We start from the raw sequence: 10,000 nt of genomic DNA, 5'->3' as shown, positions 1-10,000 counted from the left end.
ACAGCGCCGTCGGCTGGATGCACCAATCACCCCACAACAACCCACGCACTACAATCAGCGGAGATTCCGACGTACGTCCAAACGGCCTCGGGCGAGAACAGAGAGTCGCGCCCCAGGTGCCAGACACGTCTGACCTTGCCAAAACCAGAGGTGGGGGTAACGCTGAACAGCGAACCAGCCCCGGCTCCGAGTCGATCTCTGAGACCCACACAACAATTAGACGGTAGCAATTCCATAAAAACCCAGGCCCGTCATAAATCAATAAGAACATCATCTGTGCAATTGCAAACTCCTTTTTTGGTACAGCGCGTTTTTCCGATAAAATCCCCACACATGACAAAGCAACAACCCGTGGCCCGTGGCAGCGGGAGGCCAACAAAACCTCTTTATTTGCCATGATCGCTCCCAAAGCCTTCACATCACATTGATTATAACGAAAATCCCATCGATTGATCCCAGCCAAACATATTCTCACACCTGAACTGTCGGCATTTATTTCAACAACCTTAAACTGCATCACTTGAGCAATGAAAATCAAATACGCAATGAACAGCAACCCATGAACCACATCACGTGTCCATCTCCCGGTTGTCGTCGCGACGTTGCGATGATCTGCTTGTCGTCGACAGTCGCGATCCGCGAACTTCTTGAACGCGACGGGCTCGCTGCAACTCCCCGTTGAAATCGCCTGACCGACACAGGCGCGCATTGCATCATGAGCGCAGCCGAAGCGCGAGAGCTGGCACGGCTCCCGTTGCTCCCGAACTGCACATCAACGTTGCAGGAAGCAACGAATGGCAGCTCACGTTGCATCGTCGCGGCCCCCGTCGCCGGAACCTCACCCTCGCGTCTCGAGGGAGGCCCGGGCCCACACGGAGGCACGTGCCCCGAGGGAGGCACAGGTGCACCTGGAGGTACGAACTCCGAAACAGGAACTGCAGCCCCTCCCCTCGCACCACGAACTGCGGGAGCGCACCCCGCTGACCCCGCTGGGCAACCAAGACATGTGCCCCGCCAACCGCCGGCAGCGCTTCATCGGCATACGCGTGCGATGCGAGGGTAGCACGAGCGGACTCAACTCGACACCCGATCAGTGCCCCGATCACTTCGACCTCCATTGGCATTGGTCCTGCCACCGTCGGACCAACTGAAACCAGGCTCAACATGGGCAGCATCAGTGCCCCGGTCACCTCAACCTCCCCTGCCATTGATATTGTCACCTCCGGACCAATTGAAGGCAGGTTTAACACGGGCAGCATCAGTGCCCCGGTCACCTCAACCTTCCCTGCCATTGGTCTTGTCACCTCCGGACCAATTGAGGGCAGGTTCAACATCGGCAGTATCTCCCGTTCCGGGTCGCTGGGATCTCTGTACCCAGGCTGCAAGACTCGACCCAGGGCGTTAAAGTGTACGCCATGTACCGAACACCGTACCGGCAGTAGGTCTTGACCCGGGACGCAAGGGTCGCTTCGTACACTGCCATCCATGACCATTATGATGGCCGATGACTCTCGGCACACACACACCGTAGACGTCCCCGAGTGCTCAGACCGCCGTCCGATTGACTGCATTGCAACGCTCGGCCAAGACCCGCGCCGAAGACCGTGCGCGCGGTCGTGCGCGCTTGGAACACCGCGCTGACTTCCGAATCATCTGCTGCGCACCGACCATCGAGACCACGGACATTCCTCAGAGCTTGCGCGATGTCCGACGCCGCGTCCGAGCTGAACTGTGTGTCCTCGTTCTTTATCCGTGACCTCGCAGAAACCATTCCCGAGATTTGTCGTGCCTCAATTAAACGAACTCCGAGCGCGGCCGTTGTCCACTCGACGTGACCGAAGTCGACTCCGACGAAGGCGGGCACGCATCCGTGCGCCGTGCCCCGACTTCCTGTCATGCCTGAGCTGGCCATGCTGGCGAGCCTCCTGGCTCCGGAGCCTGTGCACGCGGCGTGCAAACCTGCGATACGCTCTTTGCGATGCGCTCCTCCGGAACCTCGAACCGCGCGGGGTGCGCTGAGTTACTCGCTGCCGATCCGAACCCAACCACCCTGCACACGCCGATCCGAACAGCCTCGTCGCCAAACTGTGGTGTCGTGATAGTGGTGCTTCGAAGGCAGACACGAGCGGGGGAAACAGTCCAACCCGGCTTTGTTGCACGAGCGGGAGTGTGAGCGTACGTTGCCCGTAACTCCCCTTTATTACGTACTCAATGCACTCTACAAGCTACAGCGACTACAGCAACCACTACAACGCCTCAGGCGGCGTGCACTTCTATATCCCTTGCACGCACGTGATCACGCCGACCACTCCTCCACATCATGCCCTGCCCCTGCAGGCCCGCTACACCACATTCATTACCTCCGCCACCAAAGGTGGACGGCGGTTATGTATTCGCCGCTGTCGTTGTTTGTCTGTCTGTCTGTCTGAGCAGGATATCTCAAAATGTTATGGACTGATTCAAACAAAATTTTGTTGACACCGTCGGTGTGTGACGAGGACGAACTGATTCGATTTTGACGACGATCCAGATCAGGATCTGGGAAGGAGAATTTTCAAAGTGATTCTTCATCATTGAGTGACGGGACCCAAAAACGACATGTACGGCATGATATTTCAAAAAGGTTCTGGACAAATTTTGATGAAACTTGGTGAATGAGTTGGGTAGATGACGAGAACAAGCCGATTCGAGTTTGCTTCAGGTCCGGATCCACATCTGGCCTACCGGTGGGATGCAAAAGGTGACCTGTTCAGCTTGGCGGAGGTACGCGCTCCGCCGAGTGTCCTACTCCAGGTACACCTTGTGGTTTGTTTCGAGTGAACAGTTTATCGAGTTGTAGTGAAGCGAGATGCTTCCTCATCTTTTCTCCTTTATTAAATGAAAAACATATCATTGTAGTATTCGATTAGATGTGACACGTTTCAATGCGAAGTAATTTCCCTTTTTTGTCTTTTTCAAAATGTTCACCCTTTTCAGTCCTTCCTGTCGACGAAAACGCAAAAAGATGTCAACACCTTCTCGTACACCTCCGACAACGCCACCGATTACAAACTCTTCACCATCGGCATCCGTTGTGTCGACAACACCATCAATTATCCCACCAACAACAGCCGCACGTAACCAGGAGCAGGAGGTGAAATCAAATGTAACCATCGAACCGAAACCTGCAGAACGAAAAGCGAGTTCTCAAACATGTATACAGTCTTCGTTAGTTTCTCCAAAAACATGGACATCTCCTGACGGAGCAGGAACATCCACGAGAGCACCATCGTCCCCTCTTCTGGCAACCCTGCGCGGTGAACCTCACTTTTATGTCTCTCTTTCGTCTTCATTTGCATCTCTTTTTTTCACATTTAAATTAAATTTAATTTTTTTGTTGTGTGATAGATTGAAGCTTTTCTTTCAACGACACAATTATTTTACTCCCATGTCCTTGTTCCTGTTACATGTTTGTTTTTTTTTTCAGGTGGTAATGGGGGATCTTTACCTGCTAAGGAGACCCACAAAGGAAAGATTTTCCAGTCATTGGGTGGACATCCTGTTGGGAATCAAGCTGGCGAGGTAAAAAGTGGAGACGTCAACACAAAGTGTATACAGGAAATGGTGTACCTGCCATTTAAAAAAAAATTACTTTATTTATTTCCCAGTTGCTCACCTGAATATCTCCTTGCTTTTCTCTTCGTCACACCCCAGCCTTGCAAGAGTTTAACGAAACCTGCCAATTCTGCGGGAGGATTCATCGGCATCGTCAACCTGGGTCTCACTTGTTACATGAATTCTGTGATTCAGTGTTTGTCAAATACACCAGAACTACTGCTTTACTTTCATGGTTTGTACTAAAGTGAAATGTGCCGCCTTATTCCCATCAAACTCCCAACCTAGTAACCCCAAGAAACATTAGTAAATCATCAAGCAAGACGTTACGTAGTGATGCTGAAAGGTGCCGACGTATACTCTCTGCCTTTAAAAAAAAAAACACACACCGAACGTGTGATCGTTGTTGATGAGATTTATGAGTGTGATATCAGGGGACGCTCATGAGATGCAAACCTTTGACGGAGACAAGTGTTGAATAATTACCTGTGGATTTCATTGTGACATCATCATGTAATGCTGCATTGTGGTGAATGTTTTCACATCAGGATCCAATACGGAAGTAACAATCTTAATACGAGTCATGACCGCTTGTGGTGGCAATCACTGCATCGAGGTCCGAAGAGCGTGTTTGCAGTACTCTGGGCAGTTTGAAAAACGATTGCGTATTTGAGTCGTGTGAATGTATCACTTGTGATTAGGAGTTGTTATCCTTGGATGTCCACTTCTTGGCATATCTCTTGTTGATCCAGTGGCCTTGATAACATCATGTGAGGTCAGAAACAGCTCCTATCGTCACGTTAGAGCCTTGCGACATGGTTAAATGTAAGACACTCTTTGAAGGTGTCTCTTGATTTGATTTCTCTAATCAGACGTGGCAATGTAATAGATCGTCAGCCTCTCCACGAAGGGGATGCGAGACTGCTGTCATGCCTCTGTCTATCTACATGTGTCAGTCAACGTCTATATATATATATATATATATATATATATATATATATATATATATATATATATATATATATATATATATATTTATATATATATATATATATATATATATATATATATTTGCTTTAAACTTTTTTTTTTCTTCTCTACAACCTCTTCTTTTATCAATGCGACACTTAAACACATGAGAACTTAAACTTAAACACAGGACTCCCCATGGAGAATGTTTAATCGATAACTCTGACCTCATAGTTTACATGGTAGGGCGGCCATGTTGGATTAAAGGGAAATAATTGCACATCTTCTGCAAAAACCCTCAACAAAAAATTGGAACTTTCCAGGGTGTCAATTCCCCATGGAGTATACAGGGTGATGATGATGATGTCATCGGTGATGTGGTATTCCAACCATAATTGGTTGAATCGAAATCCTAATCTAAAACTTCATACATCTGATCGAAGGCTCCATGTGAATGAAGATTCAATTTTATGACGAAATTAGTCACGTGGTTTGCTGGCCATATTGGATGGAAAATGAAGACGTAGACAATCTTCTCCTCCAAAACTGCTTTACAGATCGATGTGAAACTTCATATAGTTTGAATTTTTTTATTATTATTACTATTATTATTATTATTATTATTATTATTGTCATATTCAGCTTAATTTACGCAATTTAGCCTTAATGCGCACAAGCGTGATCGTTAAATATCCTCATAACCAATCAAAAAACCTTCGGATAATGTCAATGTATGTGACATAACAGGTTGCATGGATGATGTGCGAATGTGGGCCATCATAGCATTTAGCCATCATCGTAGCGTGCGTAGTTAACAACGGTACTTTTGTTCAGAATGAGCATGCGAGGAAAGACTATGCACTCTCCTGAGTCCAGTTCTCATTAAAGAAGGTAATCAGTGTGTCTTGAGGATGATCCACACGCTGATGTCTCAGAAACACTGTTTTCAATTTTCCCAAAATGCCTCGTCATCTCTAAAAACTGAAGGCTGCATGAATTACATGTACTGGAGGATTATTGCATGAGGCAACTAGAACAGCATCCAGTGGAGTGCATACCTCTGTCAGACTGAACAGTTCATGTTTTTTTTATCCCACTGATAGGCTAGATCTACCTCTGGACCTTAACTAAAATCAAATCAGCATGTTATTGTCACCTACCAAACTCATCCACCAAGTTTTGTCATAACCTGTCCACAACTTTGAAATATCATGTGATATATCGTTTTTGGCCCAATCTCTCAATGGTGAAGAATCACTGTAGAAAGTCTAGTGTCCGGATCTTCTCCAACATCAAAGCAATTCGTTCTTGCCACTCACCCAACCTGTCCATCAAATTTCGTCCGCATCCATCCATATCTTTTTTGTGATATCGTCCTCACATACAGACAAACGGACAGAGGTGAAAACATAACCTCCATCCACCTTTAGTGGTGGAGGTATTACATCACATGGAAACTTGGAATCAGGTGTTCTACACATCCCTTGTGCCAAAATGACCCTTCGCATGAATGCTGGAATAGTCCTTCAACATTTACCTTTTTCAATTATACATGTTTGTTTTTTGATCTTTTTGTTATGGCGGAGAGTATAAATCTGTATTTTATGAACATTGTAATTTATTCAAAGTATGAGTCAGTTTTAATTCCTTAATAAGTGTGTGCTGTTGCATTGGATCCATTGGATCACAGACATCATTGTTTGATCACAGACTGTTGCTTCCATTGGATCACAGACATCAACATCTGGAATCCATTTGGATCAGGTGGAGATTTGGCCAAAAGCTTTGCTCAGCTTTTGCTTTCTCTCTGGGACAAAGATCAGACCGCAGTGGCAGAAAATAACTTGACCTACTGCATATCGCATGACAAGAAAAAAGCCATCACCCCACGAGAATTCATGGTAAGCCAATCGTTCTCTGGCTCTTTTGAAGAACTTTGTTGGTTCTGGTTAAATGAGGAGAGAAGTGGAAATGGCGAACAAAGGGATTGTTTGCCCAGGATGAAAATAAACCACACACAATAAACTTCTTCGAGCGACGAACTATTCCTGCTGGACGTACGTTTAAAATCCAAATTTAAAAGAATGTATAATTCTTCGTCAATCTGTTATGCATGAGGGCATACATTTCCTGGATATAGTACACTTGATTGAACAAAAAGTCAAATTGATAATTTGAATGGAGTGCACAATTGGTCACATGACCTCCACTGCTTTCTCTGGGCTGACAGAGTACTCTTCCTGATTCTGTGGGACCACCAGGATGACGTAGCAAGAACACATGCTCACAACTGACCCAAAGCGTTTATTACCCTTAATTTCAACAATAATAATTATGATTATAAATAACATACACACACACACACACGGTGCAAAACCATCAGAACTTAGTCGAGGTTCCGACGGTTATATACCGAATGACTTGTCACTCCCATTACAGCTACGGATCATATACCAACCAGAGGGTTAAAGTGGAATGAGAGTAAGCAGAGCAGAAAGTGAAAGTGCAGGTAATGAGTAAACAATGAAAGGAAAACCTCTGTCTCAGTGGAAAAATGGTGGTACCCCGAACATGCCCAGGCTGGAGGGACTCTCGCATTGAGTGGTCGATCCTGAAGAGTTCTTGAGAGCGTCGCTCCACCCGGCTGGTACTGGTCTGGACGAGGCTCTACCCGGTTATCGGAATGGACTGTGACTCAGCTATGCGATTGTCTTAATCAACTCGTTCTGCGCACCTCATTGAGTCCCCCCCCCCGCCCCACCTTTTCCCTCAATTCTCTGGGCTCTCACTGTTATCGGCCCCACTTCTAGCTCCTAAAAGGTCTGTCCACAGCATGGCATATCCAGCCAAATGAATTTACCTGGCTTTGTACCCCCTCCACATTCCTTAATGTCGATGTTTCACCCCAGGGCAATGAGAGATAGCATGTCTAAGGTGTAAAGGAAGAATCTTTGGGAAGAGGGAAAACAGGATACTTGGGACATGTGGCATCACAGACTATATTGATTAGAAAGTGCCCCACATGTACATTCACAAAGTATGTATGTAAGTAATCCCACGTGGCAGGATTTACATTAATACAAACACACAGGAGGAGTAGGGGGTGGGGGGGGGGGCAGTGTTACCACTCCTCGTCCAGATTTCAATATCTTGTCCCATCTTGATTCAAGTGAACTCATGATGCAAGTAACACATGAAGCAATTTTATTCTTTTGCTTCATTTCATACAATTTGTTAAACAGCAACTTCACAAGGAAAAAAAAACAAAAAAAATAACTTTGTCCCATTTTGACCGCTGTGACCCAAAGCCCCCATGAACCCGGGGTCAAATCGAAAAGAATCGTTGCATATTTTGTGCATCTTCCAATGTTGATTGCATGTTCCAAGTTTCATGAAAAAATGTTTACAAATGTGTCTGTAATTGAATTTCTCTGGTATTTGACCTTTTGACCCCACCACAGGGAGCAGGGCCAAAAATGATGTTGCTCTTTCACATTCTTGCCCTGCGTTGATCATAATCATCAAGTTTGATTAATTTCTGCACAACCATTTCAGGGATAGCGTGACGGACGGATGGACGGATGGAGCAGATATCAATTGTCCCCCTGTTGTTGTTTTTTTTTAAGTGTGGGGATAACAATGTGTGCACCCACTTATTAATCTCTCACAGACAATCATCACCAAGATGGCTTCTCAATTTGCGTATGACGGTGAACAGGATGCACAGGAGTTCTTGGACATACTTATTGATAACCTGCATGAGGACCTGAACCGTGTACAGCATAAACCCTACATCGAGGCTCCTGATGCCGACGGGCGTCCTGCTCAGGTATCTACACATTACCACCACACGTTTCAATTGCCAACTTTCTTAGAGCACTGAAAAGTAACAAATAGATGTATTCTAACTCTTCAATGGGCCTTGGTGTTTATAATAAAGTGAAAGGTGAACATTATATCAATTTTTATTGCAACTAAATTGACAAACACATTGATCACCAGTTGCCTTGTGTTAAGGACACGGGAATGGCATCATAAAAGATGTGGATTGAAATTTCTCTTAATGCACCGAGCTTCAGGAAATTGAGTTGATCTCAGCAAATAACTACGTCACAATCAGACTGTATGTGAAAAGGCAGCTGGCTCACGAATAACCTTCAGGGAAGGGACAGCCCGCTTTCCCGAACCTGGTTTAATCTGCACATGATCCCAGTTAACATGTTACGTTCGACTCCCAACGCCCCGAGAGGAGTGCAAGGGGGCACTTGGATGCTTTCTGAGGAGGTTAGCGCTGCACAAATATCCCTTGAAGAGAAGTATAATTGCCTCCCTTTGTAGCACCTGGTGTGAAGTTCTTGGTTGTATTTGTCTTGAAACTCCAACCACAACAGAAACTTGTCTTCTGATTGTGTTGTGGCTTTGAGTCTGCCAGACCTCTTCCTGTCAGAGTTTCCTCCAGTTTCCAAGTGCCTTTTGATGGTGAAGGAAACTGTACTCACTGACACCTTGGCTTCTTTACAATTTCTCTAAAGGAAAGACCTCCACTTTTAAGGGTTACTTGACAACCCGTGAACCCATTGGGTTCCCATTGTGACAGCGGTTGATTAAAAAAAAAAATCATAAAAAAAAAAAGTATATATAGCTCCAGCGAACGATACCGCTGAGGTTGCTTGCATTGATCAAATTCTCCCGAAGAGTACTTGACTGAATCGGGAATTGATTTTTTTTTTTTCGTTGCCCGATTTGAACGGAACTTGATTCTGCACACCACAGGTGAATGGTGAGTAAGGTGGCCCGGAATTTTTTCCGCTATTGTGTACCGTTTTGGCTGTATTTCGGGAACATATATACATACATACAAGATGAGAGTTTTAGTAATATATAGATAATGGTTTGTCTGTCTTCCTTTGTTAATTGTCTTTTTCTCGCCATAATGACAGCAATATACCACTTCCTGCAGTGCAATATTGTCTAAATCATGCTTCAGAGAGTGTAGTAACACAGTCTGTTTCAACACTGCTTTTATACAGACAGAGGGTTCGTAACTAATCAACAAAAGTGGCGACACCTGTAGGAATTGTTTGCATCAACTTTCAAGGCTTAATTTACTTCCATAGCTGCAGAACAGCTGCAGTTGCTAACCCATTACTTGTTCCCTGAAAAGGGCCTTTTTTTAACAACTCTAAAATTTACATTATTTTTCAGTTTTTGGTAACCTAAACTTTTTTTTTAACCTCTGGCAGTTTACCACTTAGCTTTTTACCATTTCAGGTTATTTACTGGACTTGAACTGCTTGATTTTCAGTAAAAACTGAAAAATCTGGGTGTTCTAAAACTTCAAACCGGTAGAGTATATATATATATATATATATATATATATATATATATATATATATATATATATATATATATATATATATATATATATATATATATA

General features: G+C 44.8%; 1 protein-coding gene and 1 long non-coding RNA gene across 17 annotated transcripts in view; one reads left to right on the top strand and one right to left on the bottom strand.

The window, feature by feature from the left end:
- LOC147022605 (ubiquitin carboxyl-terminal hydrolase 2-like) overlaps window positions 1-10,000 on the top strand; it is an 82,128-nt gene that overhangs the window by 59,014 nt on the left and 13,114 nt on the right. For 14 of the 15 annotated variants that reach the window (XM_085887341.1, XM_085887330.1, XM_085887334.1 and 11 more), the window contains 5 exons: window positions 2,977-3,296; window positions 3,467-3,561; window positions 3,694-3,829; window positions 6,274-6,464; window positions 8,234-8,392. In XM_085887341.1, the coding sequence (XP_085743467.1) occupies window positions 2,977-3,296; window positions 3,467-3,561; window positions 3,694-3,829; window positions 6,274-6,464; window positions 8,234-8,392 (901 nt within the window). The remainder of the gene's footprint in view (window positions 1-2,976; window positions 3,297-3,466; window positions 3,562-3,693; window positions 3,830-6,273; window positions 6,465-8,233; window positions 8,393-10,000) is intronic. The other variant, XM_085887326.1, reaches the window with a different exon arrangement.
- The window catches only part of LOC147022604 (uncharacterized), a 28,152-nt gene continuing 21,110 nt past the window's right edge, over window positions 2,959-10,000 (bottom strand). The window contains exons 1-4 of one of the 2 annotated variants that reach the window (XR_015059814.1): window positions 7,100-7,357; window positions 3,656-3,724; window positions 3,488-3,553; window positions 2,959-3,164 (exon numbers count right to left, since the gene is read on the bottom strand). This is a non-coding gene — a long non-coding RNA (uncharacterized LOC147022604). Of the gene's footprint in view, window positions 3,165-3,487; window positions 3,554-3,655; window positions 3,725-7,099; window positions 7,358-10,000 lie in introns of those variants that run through there. The other variant, XR_015059813.1, reaches the window with a different exon arrangement.

This window comes from Eptatretus burgeri, chromosome 7 (genome assembly GCF_056783735.1).
Source record: "Eptatretus burgeri isolate ZD-2024b chromosome 7, Ebu_testis_v1, whole genome shotgun sequence".
NCBI classification, from domain to species: Eukaryota; Metazoa; Chordata; class Myxini; order Myxiniformes; family Myxinidae; genus Eptatretus; species Eptatretus burgeri.
This window is presented reverse-complemented; position numbering and strand designations above follow the sequence as displayed.